This window comes from Jatropha curcas, chromosome 2 (genome assembly GCF_041381405.1).
Source record: "Jatropha curcas cultivar XTBG-Jc1 chromosome 2, XTBG_Jcur_1.0, whole genome shotgun sequence".
Classification (NCBI taxonomy): Eukaryota; Viridiplantae; Streptophyta; class Magnoliopsida; order Malpighiales; family Euphorbiaceae; genus Jatropha; species Jatropha curcas.
Window position 1 is genome coordinate 32569172 of NC_143152.1, and position 19896 is coordinate 32589067.

The 19896-nt window shown below is 34.9% G+C and overlaps 5 protein-coding genes and 1 non-coding gene across 6 annotated transcripts; 5 read left to right on the top strand and 1 right to left on the bottom strand.

The window, feature by feature from the left end:
- Positions 1–1617: 1617 nt before the first annotated feature.
- On the top strand, positions 1618–4886 carry LOC105647481 (pseudouridine synthase and archaeosine transglycosylase (PUA) domain-containing protein). The gene is made up of 8 exons (XM_012233589.4): positions 1618–1796; positions 1914–1995; positions 2075–2142; positions 2235–2332; positions 3058–3194; positions 3353–3420; positions 4137–4200; positions 4523–4886. The coding sequence occupies exons 1-8, from the start codon at positions 1786–1788 to the stop codon at positions 4538–4540; spliced, it is 546 nt and encodes a 181-aa protein (XP_012088979.1). The 5' UTR covers positions 1618–1785; the 3' UTR covers positions 4541–4886.
- Positions 4887–5492: 606 nt separating this feature from the next.
- Positions 5493–7419, top strand: LOC105647480 (large ribosomal subunit protein eL18y). The gene is made up of 5 exons (XM_012233588.4): positions 5493–5650; positions 5762–5851; positions 5941–6069; positions 6169–6351; positions 7065–7419. Exons 1-5 carry the CDS (start codon positions 5648–5650, stop codon positions 7221–7223), a joined length of 564 nt encoding a protein of 187 aa, XP_012088978.1. The 5' UTR covers positions 5493–5647; the 3' UTR covers positions 7224–7419.
- Positions 6570–6652, top strand: LOC119369131 (small nucleolar RNA SNORD25). The gene has a single exon (XR_005176818.1). It is a non-coding gene; the product is annotated as a small nucleolar RNA SNORD25 (small nucleolar RNA).
- A 648-nt stretch (positions 7420–8067) lies between the features above and the next one.
- LOC105647479 (epoxide hydrolase 2) lies at positions 8068–9540 on the bottom strand. The gene is made up of 3 exons (XM_012233587.4): positions 8936–9540; positions 8576–8817; positions 8068–8487 (listed from the first exon to the last, which is right to left on the bottom strand). The coding sequence occupies exons 1-3, from the start codon at positions 9440–9442 to the stop codon at positions 8241–8243; spliced, it is 996 nt and encodes a 331-aa protein (XP_012088977.1). The 5' UTR covers positions 9443–9540; the 3' UTR covers positions 8068–8240.
- Positions 9541–10295: 755 nt separating this feature from the next.
- On the top strand, positions 10296–11003 carry LOC105647825 (putative invertase inhibitor). Its single transcript, XM_012234052.4, has one exon. It carries the CDS (start codon positions 10354–10356, stop codon positions 10873–10875), a length of 522 nt encoding a protein of 173 aa, XP_012089442.1. The 5' UTR covers positions 10296–10353; the 3' UTR covers positions 10876–11003.
- A 6966-nt stretch (positions 11004–17969) lies between these two features.
- Positions 17970–18494, top strand: LOC105647824 (pectinesterase inhibitor). The gene has a single exon (XM_012234050.4). The coding sequence runs from the start codon at positions 17970–17972 to the stop codon at positions 18492–18494; it is 525 nt and encodes a 174-aa protein (XP_012089440.1).
- The last annotated feature ends 1402 nt before the right edge of the window (positions 18495–19896 follow it).

A 19896-nucleotide genomic window follows, 5' to 3' on the forward strand; every position in this document is an offset into this window, starting at 1 on the left:
TTATAACATAAATTATTTATATTACTAAAATATGGAAAATAATTATTAGCTTTCATATTTTGTGAATTGAAATAATAAATTTTTATGTTGCATTGGTTTGAAAAATTTGAAAACAAATATGTAATTATATACCAATGAGTTTCCCATTTATAAAAGTATGAAGAACATGCTCCTTCCTAATGCATCATGTATATTGAGAAATTTATGTTCTTATCTTACTCCATTAAGAAAATAACAACACAAAAAAAAAAAAAAGAATTAATTTTCAAAATAGTGTTATTTAAAGGTATAAAGCAATAAAGTAAATAAAATTGAAAATAAAGTACATTAAATAAACAAATAAAATAAACTGAAAATAAAATATCACATTAGAAAATTATCTAAAAGTTAGGATTAGCTTGAATTAGCGTATTATGTTTTGAATTTATATTAAAGATATTATATATTATAAATCCATTGCTATTATCATATGTAGTTTTGGTTTTTTTTTTTTTTTTTTCTTTTTACTTTTTGCTAAAGTTTATAACCAATCAAATTAAAATTTTATTAAAAATAATAACTAATAATATTACATTCTTACCATGTAGTATAATCAAATAAAATAAAATTACTTTTATTTTCTCAATTAATAAAATTTAAATTCTTTAAAATTATTATATTAGAGACAAATAATTTATGTAGTTAGAAATAGTAGTTGAACTGAATCATTAAGGACTTTACATCAGGTATAAATAAACGGCCATGATCTGCACGGCGTTCAATCATTGCCAATATATCCTCCATTTATAAAATCACATTATGTACCATTTACAATTTCATTGATTTTAGCCATTACTGCCTAGCTACGAAACCCAATAGAGTATCATTTACTTGTCTATAAAGCCCATCACAGCATTATAAGTTTTCGTTATGAACAAGCATCTAGTTTATTACAAATGAACATTTGACAGACATGTAGAATTATATTATTGCAAACAAAATAAACAAGATTATAATAGTGTTCTATTTAATTTTTTAGAAAATTTAATATTTAGTAGTGGGATTTAATTTTTCATAAATAGAATATTTAATTTATTCCAAAATCTCAAAATATATATTTAATAAGATGTGCAATTTATTAATTAGCAAAGTATAGTAAAATAGTACTCATTTAAAAACAATCATGTTCCAATTTAACTCAATCTTGTGTTATTTGGATTATAAATAATTTTGAACTCGATTTATTTATTATTTTTATTTAAAAAATGTGGCTCGTTTATAAATAAAATTTATTATATCTTTAAAAATATTTTATCTATAGTATTTTATAAAAGGTGAGGGTGTTAAAATTATCACTGTTGACAGTATTTTATATCTAAATATCACGATGATTTGACTGTAGAATTATATGTGCATGAGAAAAGAAAGAAAAATCTCATGACAAATTAAAAAATAGGGAAAAAATCTCGTGATAAAATAAAAATTCTTTCGTGCTAGAGCGACCTTAATAATGTCCAAATTAGGCCCATTTTTCACAATTAAACCAGGACTCTAATGCAAAGTCTGTCCATGTTTGTGAGCTGGGCCCAAAATTAAACGCAAAGGTGAGTGGCCTAATATGCACGCACAGCTAAAATGCGCCGCTGAGGTACCTTCGAATTTTAATGGTTTCAAGAAGAACTGAAGAGCAACTTGAAGTTACTCTCTTGGAACAAAGGTTTATAGATCGATCTAAACCCCTCAAAACCCTAAATTCTTGTTATTAAAGATTAAAGATCTATCGGTTTCAATCTCTTCACTTCTAAAATGTTCAAAAAGTAAGTTGTCTGTTCAGAATCTAGACATATGATTTTCGTTTTTGATTTCGATTTGTGTTGCTGTTGTCCGGAAATGAGTATTTTCTGTGCATAGTTTAACTATTTAGTGCTTATTAGGTTTTCATCTGAAGATGTATCTTCACAGAACCAAGTCAAGGCATCAGTGCAGCGAAAAATTCGACAAAGTATTGCAGATGAGGTTAGGATTTTCCAGCCTCATTCTTCATTTCAAAAAGGTTACATTTAAATTGATGCAAGAATTTTCACTTCTAGTGCAGTATCCAGGACTTGAACCTGTTATGGACGATTTGCTCCCCAAGAAGTCGCCTTTAATTATTGCCAAATGGTCTGTTTAATTTTTTCTCTCGTTCGTTCTCCTTTACTATATGTGAAATGGGTATTTATTTGTGTATTTATATTGTTCTTGTTTTGTTGCAGTCAAAATCATCTGAATCTGGTTATGGTGAACAATGTCCCCCTTTTTTTCAATGTCCGTGATGGGCCTTATATGCCTACCCTACGACTTCTCCATCAATGTAAAAGTTTATATGTCTTATTATTGTATTTTTTGTTTAGAAAATTATTTTATCCCTTCTCAGTTAGGTGCTATGCTTGTTTTTTTGTTGTGAGATAATGCTTGTAACTGGGACGCTTTAAATTTTCTCATGAAATTCCTATACGGAATGACTCTTATATTATGTTCTGGGATATGGGCAAAGAACATGTGTAACACATAATGCTCTGAAAAATGACTATTTTTTATTGCTAGTTGCAGTGAGTATGCTTTAATTAGGCTTCCATTCCATGTTTTCTTTGTACATTTCTATTGTGCTCTAAACATGGGTTCCATCTTGTGCAAAATCCTGACAAATTTTCTTGAAGCCTTACATTTTACTAGGAATTTGCTGCTAGGAATTTAGCTTCTTGTATCGGTTATAATTTTCTAATGAACAATGTTGGAAAATGAAATTATGGTGGCGTATCACTCTTGAAGTTATATATAACTTTGAGTTTTCCAACTCTATCATTAGCCTCTGGAACTAGGGTTTGGAGTGTTATAGGACTCCTTAAGATCATGCAAAAGCTACTACAGATTTCTTGCTCGGATCTGGGCTTTATAGGATTCCTTAATATGCAAAACTACTGCAGATTCTTTGCTCTATATTTCTCAATCTATTATTATTAAATGTAAACAACTCTTCAGTGTTGTTCTCTTTGGTTGGTTATTATACTCTTCTTAATGTTTTTGCTGGTTTTGCAGATCCAAACATAATGAAGAAGTTACAAGTGGACAGAGGTGCAATAAAATATGTCCTTGCTGGTGCCAACATAATGTGTCCTGGACTTACATCCCCAGGTGGTGCTTTGGATGAAGAAGTGGAAGCAGAAACCCCTGTGGTATGAATTGTATTCTGTTGTGCTTGGGGTGTTCCATGCCTGAGGAATTGTTTTCTTTTCTTAAGAATGTTTGATTTTCCATTTTTATAGGCTGACTAAGAGCTTTTTGGCTTTTCTCTATTTTATTTATGTTAATTTCTGACTTTGGATGCTCTTAGGCCATAATGGCTGAAGGAAAGCAACATGCTCTTGCGATTGGCTTTACAAAAATGTCAGCGAAGGACATGTGAGTTATTTTCTAACTTTTTGAATCATGATATTTTCAATTTAAGTAGGGTGCCAAACTTTTGGATGGAATTAATCGTGGAAAAGTTGTTTTTTCCACTTACCCCTAGAAGAGTGATGAAGCGTTACATGATCATGGATTAATTGTTTAGCAATGACCTAAAATATATGAATAAGAGGGGATCAGAGTTTTTCTAGTCACTCTGCAACCCATATAGCTGTCTATTGTCACTTCTGAAGTATCAGTAATATATTTCCTTTCATCATAAGGCACAGAAAATGCCATTTCGTTTAAGATCATTGCCCTTGCGCACTTGCCTTGACCAGTGCATAACTATTAAGGCTTAGTTTTCCGATGTAGATTGCTGTATGTAAGAGCAGCATATCACAGCAATAGTTCTCTACTTCCCGTTGAACCTTTACTTTCTGATTGTTGAACCAGAGTTGACCTTGTTAAAGTCCAAATGGTGAAGGTGTTGAACCTTTGCAGTACAATATTATATGATTTGCTTATAGTATAAATATTTGGGAGGAACTTTTGGACATTTTGGTCTTTATATCTCAGAGCTGCATATTGAGGTTATTGTTGCTGATGTTCACACGATAAAACATGGGTAGAAGGGACAGGCAGCGATAAGCTCATCAATTATCATTTCAGTTTCCTTTATTTTGTGATTGGTGAGGTATAACTAAGCAGAATATTGGTCTGGTTTACAGAAAGGCAATCAACAAGGGAATTGGGGTGGACAACATGCATTATTTGAATGATGGTCTTTGGAAGGTAGGCAATTGTCAAATTTTTATCCGTGCGTCTTGTGATGTTACTATTTAATGTTATTGAATTCAATAACATAGATTTAAGAACATATTTTCAGTATCCTGTAATACTTATTGTGCTTAAATTAGGCCTTCCATATTCTTCATGTCACATTTGTTAGTATTTAGTTATTTCACATGGCTATGGTTTGCATGATTCTACCTTTTAATTGGCATATATATATTGTGTTTTCTTGTTCAAACTGCTCTTATTTGTTCATTTATTTATTTAACACGATGTAGTTGGGGATAATATGAATGTGGAACTAACTTCTTATATGTTGCAGATGGAGCGCCTAGATTAGTGATTTGCCGAGAGCAACTGCAGTACCATTTACAATACAGGACAGAGGGTTCGCATCATGGGCATCATCTTTGCAATGCAGCTATCCTTTTGTCTAGATCTTATGAAAAGGAGTTGTGTAAATTTTTCTCCACTGTTGTTTTCTTTTTGTCCCATAAACAGTACAGATACTTATTTTACCTCAAAAGATCAATCACTTAATCAGATTATCGTGCATCTTCATGTAATTCGTTAAGACTCCCATTTTAGTGGGTGTTCTGCAAATATTGAAGCTGTAATGCCCCATGTTCGTCCAATTAACTTATTTGATTGGCTTAAATTGATGAATTGATTTCACACTTTCCGAAGTCCGTTGCTTGATATAAGAACTGAGGATTGCTTTGTTAAAAGATGCTAAACAGACAAAAGGCATGACAATCCAAAGTCTAAAATGTATATGCAAAGGAGGAGTTTGTGCTTGCTGCAAGTCTGTTTGACCCCAAGCACAAATTTTGGAAGATTGATCAGATGGTTGGAAGTTATATTCATATATGTTGTGCATGTATGAGAACATTACTCTGAAAACTTGCGTAGTTTGTTAATTCAGGCAGGCAATAGATTATGACAAAGGTTGTAAAGACTTGAAACGCTACATCATGTGAAGCCTCCACCATAATGCCTACAGTAAGAAAAACCGAAACCTAAAATTTCTTTTGCGTAAAAGATTTTAGGTATGTTATTACTTGAATTATAAGCTTCATTTTGAAACAAAAAGTTATATTGTCCCTGTAGAAGCAGAGGAAAGGTTTCCTCTCATTTTCAACTGTGGATTACTTAATGGCCTACTGGGCTACAGATAGAATGGAGGATGAAAATCTTAAGGGCTTGCCTTTGGGCTCAAATCCCAGGCCCAAGATCATTTGGAATTTACCTGGTGCAACCCACTTTGGTCGACACGTTTACGGTAGGAGATGAATCACCATTAAGATCGATAGACCTCACCACACTCTCAATTCCACCTATAAAAGCCCTTTAAAACCCTAGCTTCATTTTAGTTCCCGTCTCAAGCTCCAACCAGCAGCTGTATTAGCGGCGTGCAGCCTCGGAGGTCCAACACGCTAAAGCTCTAATGGTTAATCTCTTCTTCCTCTCCTTGTTCTCGCATCTTATCGTTGTGTTGTGCCTGTCGTTTTATATCTTTCTCTTTTCTAATTTGATATGAATTGTCGTTTTCATTTCCCAGGGGATCGATTTGAAAGCAGGAGGTAAGAGCAAAAAGACCAAGCGCACAGCTCCTAAATCTGATGATATCTATCTCAAGCTACTTGTTAAGGTGCGCATTTTCAGTAAATATGGAATAATCATGTGTTTTATCTCTTATACGTGATTGGTAAACTGATTGATTGTACGAATTTTGATTAGCTATACCGATTTCTGGTAAGGAGAACCGGTAGCAAGTTCAATGCGGTGATATTGAAGAGGCTGTTCATGAGCAAGGTCAACAAAACCCCGCTCTCTCTCTCTAGGCTCATCAGGTTCATGAAGGGAAAGGTTAGCTCTCTCTTTATGTAATATACTCTTAGTTTTTAGATCTGATAGGTGTTTATGTTTTAGGGCTTATATGGTGTAGCTTTCTTGTGATGTGTACAGGAGAGTAAGATTGCAGTGGTTGTGGGCACAGTTACCGATGACATTAGGGTTTATGAGGTTCCGGCATTGAAGGTTACTGCCTTGAGGTTTACAGAGACAGCAAGAGCCAGAATCGAGAAGGCTGGGGGAGAGTGTTTGACATTTGACCAGCTTGCTCTGAGAGCTCCTTTGGGGCAGAACACAGTATGTACTCTTTCCTTAGTTGTTCATATGTTTTGAAATGGTGTATCCTTTGTGGTGTTAAATTTATTTTTGAGTGATTTATATGGTATAGATCTTAGATTGTCTTGAGAGATAAGTTGCTGCTTTTCATAATGCCACGAAACATTATGAAATGTGCTTGAAGAATACAATATGTCTGTATGGGTTTCGGAATGGTTGACACGAATGGGAAGCTATATTGGAACAGTGATGAGCCTACAGACCTGTAATGATTTGCGATGATGATCGCAACTCTTTAGAACATCTAAGGGACTGAGTTCTCTAATAGTGCGCCCATTCTTTATTTTTACTAGTGTGCTAATGTCTTGGTAGTATGGCTTTGAATAATTGCCTTTTAATTTTAGGATCAGGATTGGTGTTGATTAAGTTCCATATCAAGATGGATGTGCTTATGCAAAAGTTTATAAATTTCTATCTGATTATTGAATATTGTTCTGTGCTATATGATCAGGAATTTCCTTAGGATGTTTATTTGGGTGATTGTGCTGTCTACAATCAACAATGGAATCTGAATTTGATATTGCAGTTCTTATTGTGTTTAATGAACTTTGCTTTCATGCTTTTATTTTTTGCACAACTTTACCGTGTTTGCTATGAATTACTATGTATCATGAGTATTAGTACCAGGTTTGTTGTATTTTTCTTGTGGCTTATTGATGCAATTATTTGTTCAGGTTCTCTTAAGAGGTCCTAAGAATGCTCGTGAAGCTGTGAAACACTTTGGCCCAGCTCCTGGTGTGCCACACAGCCATACCAAACCATATGTTCGATCAAAGGGTAGGAAGTTTGAGAGAGCTAGAGGAAGGAGGAACAGCAGGGGATTTAGGGTTTGACGTGTTTTTAGTTCTAAATTGTGAGGCACTTGTTTTACTTTTCCCAAATTTTGTTAGACTTTAGGTTCCTTTGGAACTTGTTTATGTTATTCTTCTCGGTTATCAATTATCAGTCTGAATTGTTTTATGCTTGGGAATCATATTTCACTCTTACAAAATTGGTAATGCTTTAATTAAATTTTGAGTTTTACATTAAGTTTTTTATGCCGACTTTATTAAATGATTACATGTATTTTGATTCAAGTGTTTAGATTTTTGACAATGTTTGTAAACCAAAATTTTATCACGAGATTGGTTTGTGCAAATTTGGTAAACTAGAATGCTCCTTAAGGTGTCCGCTGTTGCTTGATAAAACTTTGGTGCACAATTTGGTTTGAATATTAATATCTTCTGTATGCTATCAATCGACAGTTACTAGATAATGCTGTTTGGTAGTCTAGATCATGAACTAGAATTTGCTAATGTCCGACTAGGTTTGTGACTGGAACAATCGTACTAATTTCAATTAGTCGCAAGTGAGACAAGCTGAGATTGAATTTTGTGAAATTTGAGTTAGGCTCGCTGAACTTTAAAAAAATTGAGTTTGAGCTTAGCTTCCTTGAAATAGTTGAAATTGTGCTGCTTTTGTTTACAGTTAATAATTAACTTTGCAAATTTGAACTCGAACTCGAGTTAGTTTACAGTTTATAATTTCGAAGTAAAGAAAATTCAGAATTGAACGAGGTTGAACTAGCTTACAGCTCATTCGATATGGTGAGGCAGCATGTGATCGGCAGCTTGTTTTTTTGGTTAAATTTACTGAACAAGCTGTGTATTTAAGCAAGCTTTTTATCCAACTGCCGAGTAGCTGACAAGCCGTTTGCTTTATTAATAGCCTGATTTCCAAAGGAATTGCCAGCAAGATATTGGTGAATATCCCGGCAACTAAAGCAAATGTTCTCTTACAAATGGGTAAAAAACATAGATCCTGTTACAGAAAATAGTGGAGTGCTTGAAATAAAAATCTAGAAAATAGTATCAATATTGGGTGATAAAGTCATAGATAAGGTTGCTGATCTCCTTAGGTCTTTCCTGGCTGATAAAATGACCAACTCCTTCCATGACAACAACATCCTCCAAAAATGGCACATAATGGCTGAATCCACTTCCCTGTACATATTCCTTCATTCCTGGTGTTGTATACACCATATCAGCATCTCCAACCACAAATTTCACTGGCACTTTAATCGCTACTCCTGTCCATTGGGCTGTGAGCTCCCAATTCCTGCAATAACCATATTGTAATTAATTATTAACACAAGAAAGTTAATCAAAATATGATTCTCCATAGCATTTCAAGTTAAAAAATATACAAATCCAAAGCTCTGTAGTAGTTCAATCCTCCAGTGAAGCCTTTCTGGTTAAATTTGGTTACATAGTAAGCAAGATCTTCTTCTGTGAGCCAAGAGGGTAATGTAACTGGATTCTCTTTACAACTTCCAAATGCATTTTCTTTAGGCAGGCAAGGTGGACCTGGTTTTCGATCTGTAAATATTTTCTTTAGAACCTCTTCTGTGCCAACCCGTGCTATTTCTTCTTCAATTTCCCCTGGTTTCTACATATTAATGTTTTTTTTCTGTTGCATTAGATGACAAAAAAAAAAAAAAAAAAAAAAAAAAAAACAAAAATCCCAAAGGACATGAAGATAAAGAAGAAGGTAGTTGAAAGAGAACCTGAAATCTGCAGATGTAGTACTCATCTCCAAAGAGAAGGCGCATGCTTTCTACAGTCTTTATATTTGGATGTCTTGGCTTGAAAGGAACGCTAAGGCAAACAAAAGCCTTGACTTTATCAGGCCTAAACAAGCACAAATACCATCCAATAATGGCACCCCAATCATGTCCTACAAGAAAAACTTTCTCTGCTCCAAGATGATCAATAAGAGCTATCAGATCACCAACAATATGGTGACACGTATAGCTACTGCTTAAAGCTGGAGCTTCAGTATCACCATAGCCTCTAAGATCTGGAGCAACAGCATGGAATCCAAGCGAGCTTAATGAAAGAATCTGATGGCGCCATGTATACCAGAGTTCTGGAAATCCATGGAGAAATAATATCATTGGACCTTCTCCTTTCTCCGCTATGTGCATGTTTATTCCATTTACATTCACTACTCTGTGATTTATCTCCTCCATTTTTATCTCTTCTTGAGCTCTCCTTAGCAAGCTTTGCTTCATATACAGAGCAAAGTTATAACGTTTTTTGGAGTAATGATAGAAAATGAGGAACTGACTTTTTTTCAGCACTTTAATGTTACTCTCTAGAATAGTGCATTTGCTTTTTTACGATGTACAGTTGGCCATTGCAGGGTAAAGCCAAAGAAAATAAATGCAAATGGCAGATGGACATTTTTTTTTTATTATTCTCAACAATATTGAATTAATTTAGGGTTTGCTTGTATTCATTTTGGTAAGTCAGGAAAGATTTTATTTTTCTTTTATTGTACCACTAAAATTAGGAATTAGTTGATGAATCATAAATGTTTGCAGTCTGATCTCAAATCTCAAATTGAAAAAAAAAAATTCTTCCATAGCATATTATGTAAATTAAATGGTTAAAAATGTAAAAATTTAAGTGTCAAGACATTACCTTTGTCATTCATTTGCTTTGTAAATTTAGATTTACTTCATGAAATTATAAGCATTTAAACATGTTAAAATATCACAATTGAAAATGAAAATGATGTGTGTTATTAATATTATAACATCATAGATGAAAGCAAATACAAAATTACTTCTTTGTTGATTCCATGACATGACACAGTCATTTGAGAGAAGGGAAATTTAAATTCTTCAAACTGAATTGTCATGTTCTCCACCTAACAAGAGGGAAGAGGACAGATTTGCATTTAGAAACTTTTGGTTGATAAAAAAAGATCAATATCTAAAGTTACAACCTTTTCCTTGGTCATGTAAGAACCAATTGAAATGAAAGGTCAAGCTTAAATTTCTGAATTACCTACCCAAAAACAGAAAGTAGTTAAAAACATCTAAAAATGCCAAACCTTTATCTCACTCAATCGTATATATCAAAATAAATACAATAACGAAAAGAAAGGAAAAAACTTGCCAAGAGAAAACTTTTCATCATGTCTTCTAAAATCATTTTCTTTATACTCTCTCTTGCTAGTATTATCTCCACTAGTCACCAAGCATCAGAAATAGTAACCCAGTCATGTGAAAAAATCCCACATAAGGACCTGTGTTTATCAGCTTTAGGTTCTGCTCCGGAAAGTGATGTGCATGATCTACCAGGGCTAACAAAATTTGCTCTGAAAATGGCGTCCTTAAATGGAACTGAACTCTACAAGAAAACTGCAGAATTGTATCAAACAAGTTCAGATGAATTTGTGAAGCAATGCTTGACAGATTGTTCTGAGGTCTATCAGGATGCGATTGATCAACTTGAGGACTCGATGGTAGCCATTGATTCTAAAGTTTATGACGATGTTACTACATGGGTTACTGCTGCTGTAACTGACACACAGTCTTGTGAGGATGGGTTTAAGGAGAAACAAGGATTTACCTCTCCTCTGTCTCAGGATAATGCAGTGTTTAGCCAACTTTGTAGTATTGCCTTGTCACTTTCAAATCTCTTGGCCCAACAGTAGACTCTTTCTAGTGTAATCTCTTTCGTTTATGCATTATTTTATTTTGTGATGAGAGATTAGCATCAAAGAGGGACAATCTATATGTAATGATTCGAAATTTCTAATGGAGATGAATCTATATATATTAACATTGGTGCTAGTGATTACTTTCTGTTTTTTCTTACAAAGGATATGAATTTTTTATGTAAGCATGTATAAAAAAAATGCCAAAATGAAAAAATAAATTTAGTTTCTTCCAATAATTAAGTTGGATTAGCAAAGTATCAGGAGTAGCAACTTTGTTTATGGGTTATTAGAAAAATAACAAAGATCGTTTTATGGGTTCTTTAAAGGTTCAAATCACGTAGTTTTAACTTTAATACCATTTTTTCTCCCAAAAAAAAAAAAAAAAAAAAACCAGTTTTTGCTTAAAGAAAAAATTAGACACTTAATAAGTTAATACTATTTTTTTTTTTTGAGGAAATGTGGTAGATGATATTAAAACATCAAGAAAGAATCCGAAATACAAGGTGGAGGGGAGACAACCCAAACCACAGGATCTGTCTCCATGAGACAAGCTCTAGCCAACCTATGAGCTGTATCATTAGCAGATCTACGAACATAAGAAAGATTGACATCTCTAAGCTCACTAAGCAGAGATTTACAATCAATAACAAACAAACCAAAACTAGAATCATCAACATAATTCGAATCCAGGACTGCACGGACACAATCAAGAGCATCTGATTCCACCATAACTAGATGCCAGCCTTCTCTTTTGATCCAAGATAAAGCCTCATGAATAGCCAACAATTCCACAAACCTGGGTTCAAGAGCACCGCTGAAAGATTTTTGAAAAGCACCAATAAAAGCACCATTGCAATCACGAGCCACACAACCCACACCTGCATAACCAGTTGAGAAGCAAGCACCATCCACATTAATCTTCAAGGTCCCCTCTGGTGGCTGTGACCATTGCACCAGCTGTGCAGGCTGATGTGTTCTTTGTACCACAGTTTGAGCTCTTTCCCAGTCAGTTAACACAGAACCCGCTTTACGCTTAACGTGCCATTGGTCTTGAAATACCCCTTTCCAAACAGCTGCGTTTCGAGCCTCCCACAAAGACCAAAGAATCATTGCAAACTCCTTAGATAAATCATTGTTCAGCTGCCCCAATAAAGAACTAAACCAATCAATGAAATTTCCAGATGAGGCAATACGGTGGCCAATAGATGAAACAGACCAGCAGGAGCGTGCAAAAGGGCAGTCCACAAAAAGATGCACTAGCGTTTCCTCATGATTCCCACACAAATAACAGGAAGCAAAAACTGGAATCTTTCGATGTTGGAGTGCTGGTACAGTGGGCAGGGCGTTCAAACACAGACGCCATAAGAAGTTTCGACACTTAGGAGGTATTTGCAAATTCCACAGCTTACGCCACATAGAAGAAAAATCAGAGGCAGCAAAAGAAGGACTTACAGGAGTCAATATTTTATAGGAGCTCTTAACAGTATATAGGCCTTTCTTTTCAAATTTCCAGAACCAACTATCCTCATGGAAACGAGAGCTGATTGGAATTGAAAGAATTGCCTCCCTGTCTGCCTCACAAAATTGATGAAGCAGAACATCAGACCTCCAAGAGCCATTACTTATTAAATCTGCTACAATAGACAAATCTGTATCCACAGGCATAGGAGTAGTAACCCTCAAAGATTCGGTCATGTAAAGCCAAGGATCATTCCAAATTGATGTAGAGGATCCTCTGCCAATTCTCTTACAAGCCCCCTTACGAATCAGCTCTTGACAGTCATGAAGACTACGCCAAACAAAGCTCGGGTTGTATCCCAATTGAGCATTCAAAAAGTCCGTATTGGGAAAATACTTAGCCTTGAGAAGGCGAGCAACAAAAGAATTTGGTGCAGATAGAAGCTTCCATGCATTTCTGCCCACCATAGAAATATTAAACTCATGAAGCTTTTTAAAACCAAGACCCCCAAAGCACTTTGGTCTACTCATTCTATCCCAGCTCACCCAACACAAACCTTTATCGTGATTTTTACCTTTACCCCACCAAAAGTTACTCAACATTCGCTGCAATTCATGGCAAAAAGTCTTAGGTAGTACAAATAAGTTCATCACATAATTTGGGAGTGCTTGTAATACAGTCTTTAACATGACTTCTTTGCCGGCCTTAGATAAACAACGACGTTTCCATGAATTGAGCTTCTTCCACACACGGTCTTTCAAGAAAGCAAAGACTTCTTTTTTGTTAATACCCACCCTAGTGGGAAGACCTAGATAAATACCCAAGTCAGGTTTCTCCTCAACACCCAATACAGAACACAATTCACCCCGCAAATCAGCAGACACATTCTTGGAGAAACAAGCAGAAGACTTCCTCAAGTTGATATGTTGGCCCGAAGCTTGAGCATAAGTAGCAATAACTTGTTTAACCATAGAAGCCTCCATTACATCAGCCCGAAAAACTAACAAGCTATCATCTGCGAAGAAGAGATGATGAATCATCGGAGCACCACGGGCTAAAGAACAGCCATGCCAAACATTCTTATCAACTTGAGCTTGTATTAACCGGCTCAAACCTTCTGCACAAAGGATAAAGAGGTATGGCGATATGGGATCGCCCTGCCGTATGCCTCTTGATGGAATAATCGGACCCAAGGGAGTGCCTTCATATGAAATCCAGTATTTAACAGAGGAAATACAGTTCTGAATTAAATTCACCCAAAGCGGATGAAAACCCATCTTTAGAAGGACAGCAGTAATGTAGGACCATTCAAGTTTATCATACGCCTTCGAAATGTCCATCTTTAAAGTCACAAAGCCCTCTTTACCTCTTCTTCTATTTAAGAAAAAATGCATCAATTCATAAGCTATGATGCTATTGTCCTGGATACTTCGACCCACAACAAAGGCACTTTGCGAAGGAGAAATAATCAGAGGCAATATTCTCCTTAATCGATTAGCAATAGCTTTACTCATAATCTTGTAAAGAACATTACAAAGAGCGATGGGTCTTAAATCCCCTGTTGTTTCCGGCACACCTTTCTTAGGAATCAACACAAGCAAAGTATTATTCAAATTTGCAGGGAAACAACGTTGCTCAAGAAAATAAATGCATGCAGCACAGATAGCAGGACCAACAATATCCCAATGATTCTGGTAGAATGCCGGATTGAAGCCGTCTAAACCTGGGGCTTTATCAGGTTGCATACTGAACACAGCAGATTTAATCTCATCATTCGAATAAGGAGCCAACAACTCATTGTTCATTTCATCTGTAATGCAAGCTGGCATAACATCCACAACCGAGTCCGTAATACCAGGAGAAGATGAGAACATACCCGAGAAGTAATCTGTAAGCAGTGAACCCAAAGCATCTCTATCCTCAATCCATTCTCCATTGGCATTCATTAAACGAGAGATAAGGTTCTTCTTTTTCCTTGCCGTAGCAGCAGCGTGGAAAAACTTGGTATTGCGATCCCCTTCACGTAACCAAAATACCTTTGCCCTCTGCTTCCATCGAACTTCATGTTCATCTAAAAGTTCATTAAATCGATTCCGAGCCTCAATAAATCTATTGGTAGCACTAAGATTACGAATACCCCGAAGCTGCTTCATTGTTCTCCGGCAAACATCAAGCTCCACCTTATGTTTATTTCGCAATCGCTGGCCCCAATTTAACAAAGTAGAGCCACATGAGCTTAACCGGTTAAGAATATCTTGCCCATTCGAAAGATCCCAATCAGCTTGAACCAGAGCTTTACATTCGGGGTTGCGCAGCCACCAGTTTTCAAATCTAAAATGAATTGCAGAAGATCGAGAGATTAATTTACGAATCTCAAGGAAAATAGGGAGATGATCAGAAGAGGTACTGTCTAGAGTATAAGCTCTAGCTAAAGGAAAGAGAGCTCTCCACGAATCAGTAATAAGAACCCGGTCTAACTTAGATTCAATAAGGCAACCCGACTCTCTTCCATGCTCCCAAGTATAGGGATACCCTCCCATTGTAAAATCATTAAGGCCTGCGGTCAACACAGAGTCCCTAAAGCCATCAATAAGATTCTGAGGTTGACGACGACCTCCTTTTTTCTCATTCTGACTCAAAATATCATTGAAATCCCCCATACAGACCCAAGGGAGAGAGCTACAATCTGCTAAGTTTTTGAGTAGGACCCAAGACTCACTTCTTCTAGTTCTATCCGGATGGCCATAAAAACCTGTAAACCTCCACGAGCCAAATAAGTTCATAGTAACTTCAACATCAATACATCTTTTAGAGAGATTAAGAGGGGTAACTGAGTCAACAGATTTCCATAGTAAAGCTAAACCACCGCTGTGACCAGAACAATCCACAGCTAAAAAATCATCATAACCCAAAAGCTCTTTTATTTCATTAATTTTAGAAGACAAACAAATAGTTTCAATTAAAAAAACAAATACAGGATTCTTTTCAGAGACAAGAAACTGTAAATGTTGTAGAGCCCGCGAGTTGCCCAACCCGCGGCAATTCCAACTTAAGCAACTCATTTCGTGCGGCGGGTTCGAGTCGAACCGGCCGATACACTGGTTTTGGGATCAATAGGCATGCTCGGTTTAGGAACAAAACCCAGGGCCCCCAAGTTGGGAAGATCCAAGCCCACTCTTTTCCTTTTCGGTTCCCCCACTATGACCTCATTAAGGGAATCCGAATCTTCCTCAGTCAACTCCAAAACATTAGGAAGGGTATTATGATTTACTGCCAAAGGGTTGCAGTAAATGTTGGTTGACACTCCTTCCTCATCAGAATTCTTTCCAGACACGTTCTCAGTAGAATTTTGAACTGCGCCATCCAATCCTTGATTTTCGGGATTAGCTTCCCTATCCTTATCTGATTGTTGCCATGAAGCCTCACCGGAAACCTCCATTGGCCGGAGCCATTTTTCCCCGACATTCTTTTGAGCACGTCGAGAGGGGGCTCGAAGAGACGAACTGAACCTTCTAACTGCTTTTCCAGGCTCAAAATCTAGAAGCTTTGGGCAGAACTTCTCAGTGTGACCAAAGAAACCACATATGAAACACAGAGAGGGCAGTCGCTCATAGCAAAAGTTCACTGTAAAACAAACTTTTTGTCCAAACCTTAGAGTGAGGCTGTCACGAATCGGACGGCGGACATCCCATTTCACCCTAATGCGAAAATAGGAATCCCAAGCAGAGGATGAAAAATTAGTAGGGTCAGCCTCAATAAACTCCCCGAGGCGGTTCCCTATATTCTTGAGAATATGCTCAGATCGGTACCCTGGCATCAAACCCGTAACATGCACCCATAGAGGAAAATAAAACAGAGGAACGTTCAAGGGAGAAGGGTGATCGCCCAATCGATCCAGGAGTAGGAGTTGATTATCAAATGTCCAAGGGGACATATCCAGAATACGGTGCACATCAACTTCATGAAAAAGTTGGAAAAGATACAGCACCCCATTAACCTCTCTGACCTGCATTCCCATGAGAGGACGCCAAAGTGAGGCAATTGTCTGTCGCATTGCCTGAAAATTGATCGAACGTTCTGTGAGGAAACGTCCAACCAAACAGAATTTTGGATCTTCAGCGGGAGCAACCACATCCTCTTCAAACACGAGATCCTCCTCTTCCACTTCGCCAACATTCAAGTTGGCCATTTCTACAGAAATATTATCATCATCCATGGCAGAAGGACAAACCCTACATACAATAGGGACAAAATACTCCTCAAAGAAGAGACATATTAAATAGTGCAACATTAATAAGTTAATACTATTGATAAGCCAAAGCTCAACCATTATTTCTATTAATTTTTTATTGTAATATTTTATAAATATTCGACAATAATTATTTAATTATTTATTTTTTTTCTGGCTTTTCCGAAAGTTATTATTATTATTTTTTAGTATTGGCAAGGGAGAATAGAAACCTCAAATTTATGCTCAATTTTAATTTTTCATGATATTCAAAAGTAATTAATCTTTAATTAATAAAAGAATAACAAATAAAAATTAATTCCTGCATTCACTATATATACATAGAATCTCAATTCCTAAAACTTAAAAGAAAAATTGTAAAACTTAATTCACGACGTTATCATATGTTGAACTGAAAATAGAAAATGAATTGAAAATTTATTTAATTTCCGACATTATAATTTTTTAATTGTTAATTATTGTAATAAAAATATTATGTTTGAATTAAGAGAGAATGTTAGGATTAATTCAAAACAATATTATTAAAAATATTTTGAGATTTTAATTTTATTTAGTGCAGATTTTCTGCATAGAATTTGATATTTTTGTTATTGGGATTAATGATTTTTAGGAGTATTTTTAGGTCTTATTTGATTCATTTATAAGCCTATAAATGGCACATTCTTTTATTAATTTAATGAAGTGCAAAACATTATTAATCATCTTGTACATTTCTATTTTTCCTTCCAAAATTTCAACAATATATATATAAAATCTCAATCCTATAACTAAAAGGAAAAATTTTAAAACTTAATTCACGACGTTATCATATGTTGAACTGAAGATAGAAAATGAATTGAAAATTTATTTAATTTCGGATATTATATATATTGAAACTGAATATATCATTTATTTTTCCAATTATGAATCACATCATTGATAGATTAAATTAATTAAATCCCTATAAAATCAATATCTTATAGGAGAAAGGACATTAAGAAAAACTCTATCAATTTATGAAAATATTATAAAATTAAAAGACATAAATATTTTTCATTTCATAAATAAAGTAATTAAATGATAAGTAAAAATCTTTAATTTTCTTTTTATTATAACTCATTTAATTAGTAATATTCATATTAAACTTAATCATAATCAATAATATTAATTAAGCTAAATAATCTGAATTTCTTCCCACAAACATTTTGACTTTTTAATTGAAAAGAAAACCACTAAACGATTCTATTACCTATTCTCCATATTCCTCCATCATTTCTTTTTAACTGCCTATCTAAAAAAAGAAAGCAGTTAAGAAAACCTTAAACTACCAATAACCTAATTTGACCATACATATACAAGAAAAGAAAACAAAACAAAATCACCTAAAGAAAAATTATCATCATGGCTTCCAAAATCATTTTCTTTGTAGTAGTTCTTGGCATGATTTCTAAAAGTAAGCAAGCCTCAGAATTTGTAATCCAATCGTGCGAGAAAACTTTATATAAAGATCTATGCATATCGGCCTTAGGATCAGCCCCGGCAACTACTAAAGATTTGCAAAGCTTAACAAATTATGGACTCGATCTGGTCTCCTCGGAGGGAGCTGAACTGCTCCAACGGTGCAACGAATTGCTGAAAACAGCTTCTGATCAGAAAGTGAAACAAAAGTTGACAGATTGTTCTCAGACATATCAGACAGAGATCGATGAACTTAAGGAGTCACGTGTCGCTGCTGATACTGAATCTTATAATGATGTTCATACACGTGTGGCTGCTGCCATGAATGCCGCAGAATGGTGCGAGGAGGGTTTTAAGGAAACACCAGCAACACAATCTCCATTAACGGCTGAGAATACGAGGTTTAGCCAGTTATGTAGTGTTCTTTTAACATTTTGCAAGCTTTTGGTCTTACCTCCTAAGGAGTAAGCCATTAAAAATCCCCTCAAGATTTTGTTGAGAAATAAAAATATAACGTAAGATTTGACATGCAAGGAAAATAAGAGATTAGAATAGGAAACTGCAGAATATCTGGAAGTGAGATTTTGTTAGATTTCAAATAAATTTCTTGAAATTGTATTAGATATGGAAGAGAGATTTTGTTAGATCTCAAATAAATGCTCATAAGATCTTCAAAACAGAACAAATATGTGAAAAATAGAGAGGAAAAAGAAATTAAAATTATTAGTTCTTCCAGCCATAATCAGAACTTAGTTACTGTTTGATTATTTTTGGCCCTTTTCTCCTCGTATTCGAGTTGTAAATGATTCTGTTAATTGATATTTTGATTTGTTCTTTTTGTATAGAACTTCTAGCTTTTATTTTTTTTTTTTTCATTCCTTGAAAAAATTACCCAAAAATAGAAATATAATTAAAAACAACATAAAATTTCCAAACCTAAATTCATTTTGTTTAGTATATATACAAGAAGAATAGGAGAGAAAAAATCACCAAGAGAAAAATAAAAGAGAAAAATTAAAGATTACCAAGAGAAAAAAGAAAATCTTCGTGAAACATCATGTCTTCAAAAATATTTTTCTTTGTCGTCTTTCTCACTATGATTTCCAAAAGTTACCAAGCCTCTCCATTTGTTTCCCAATCATGTGCAAAAACTTCGTATAGAACCGTATGCATGTCAGTTCTAGGAACATCCAGAGCTACTAATCTGCCGAGCTTGACTATAGATGCACTCCACTTTGCATCATCATATGGAAGCAAAATACTCAATGTCATTTCTCAATTGCAGAAAAAACCTTCAAATCCGATTGTTAAGCAAGCCTTGGCACAATGTCAAGAGGTTTATAGTGATGCGATTGGTCAAATTAACGACTCAGTTCGTGCTGTCCAAAACAGATCTTATAACGATTTAAATACGTGGGTTAGTGCTGCTATGACTTATTCTCAGACGTGCGAAGAAGGTTTTACGAAAAGTGCATCTCCATTGACTACTTTCAACACACAATTTAACCAAGTTTGTGGTATCATATTAAAATTTTCCAATCTCTTGGCAAAACATTAATTATCCTTTTATGTTCATTTCTGAGTTCATTGATGTATTATTGTGAGATGGGATTTACATAAATAATAAATGGAAATGAATCCATACTAAAACTAATTTTTATAATCTCTCATTTCATATTTATGATTTATAAAACAAATCAAAGTGGTTATCTAATCTTCCTTCGTTTCACTAAACTAATGTGTTTCGTAATAAAATAAGCAATAAAGATACTTATTTCCCCGATCCTTATTACATAGTTTAGGTTTCTATATACTATCTCTCTATCTATTTCAATAATTTTATCATTATTATTTTATTTTTCCATCTAAT

Coding starts and splice junctions, on each gene's coding strand:
- LOC105647824 (XM_012234050.4), top strand. CDS start 17,970: ATGGCTTCCAAAATCATTTTCTTTGTAGTAGTTCTTGGCATGATTTCT.
- LOC105647480 (XM_012233588.4), top strand. Junction 5,852..5,940: donor ATCTCAAGCTACTTGTTAAG/GTGCGCATTTTC, acceptor AATTTTGATTAG/CTATACCGATTTCTGGTAAG. Junction 6,070..6,168: donor TCAGGTTCATGAAGGGAAAG/GTTAGCTCTCTC, acceptor TGATGTGTACAG/GAGAGTAAGATTGCAGTGGT.
- LOC105647825 (XM_012234052.4), top strand. CDS start 10,354: ATGTCTTCTAAAATCATTTTCTTTATACTCTCTCTTGCTAGTATTATC.
- LOC105647479 (XM_012233587.4), bottom strand. CDS start 9,442: ATGAAGCAAAGCTTGCTAAGGAGAGCTCAAGAAGAGATAAAAATGGAG. Junction 8,818..8,935: donor ACTACATCTGCAGATTTCAG/GTTCTCTTTCAA, acceptor ATTAATATGTAG/AAACCAGGGGAAATTGAAGA. Junction 8,488..8,575: donor TACTACAGAGCTTTGGATTT/GTATATTTTTTA, acceptor TGGTTATTGCAG/GAATTGGGAGCTCACAGCCC.
- LOC105647481 (XM_012233589.4), top strand. Junction 1,996..2,074: donor GACAAAGTATTGCAGATGAG/GTTAGGATTTTC, acceptor CTTCTAGTGCAG/TATCCAGGACTTGAACCTGT. Junction 3,421..4,136: donor AAAATGTCAGCGAAGGACAT/GTGAGTTATTTT, acceptor TCTGGTTTACAG/AAAGGCAATCAACAAGGGAA.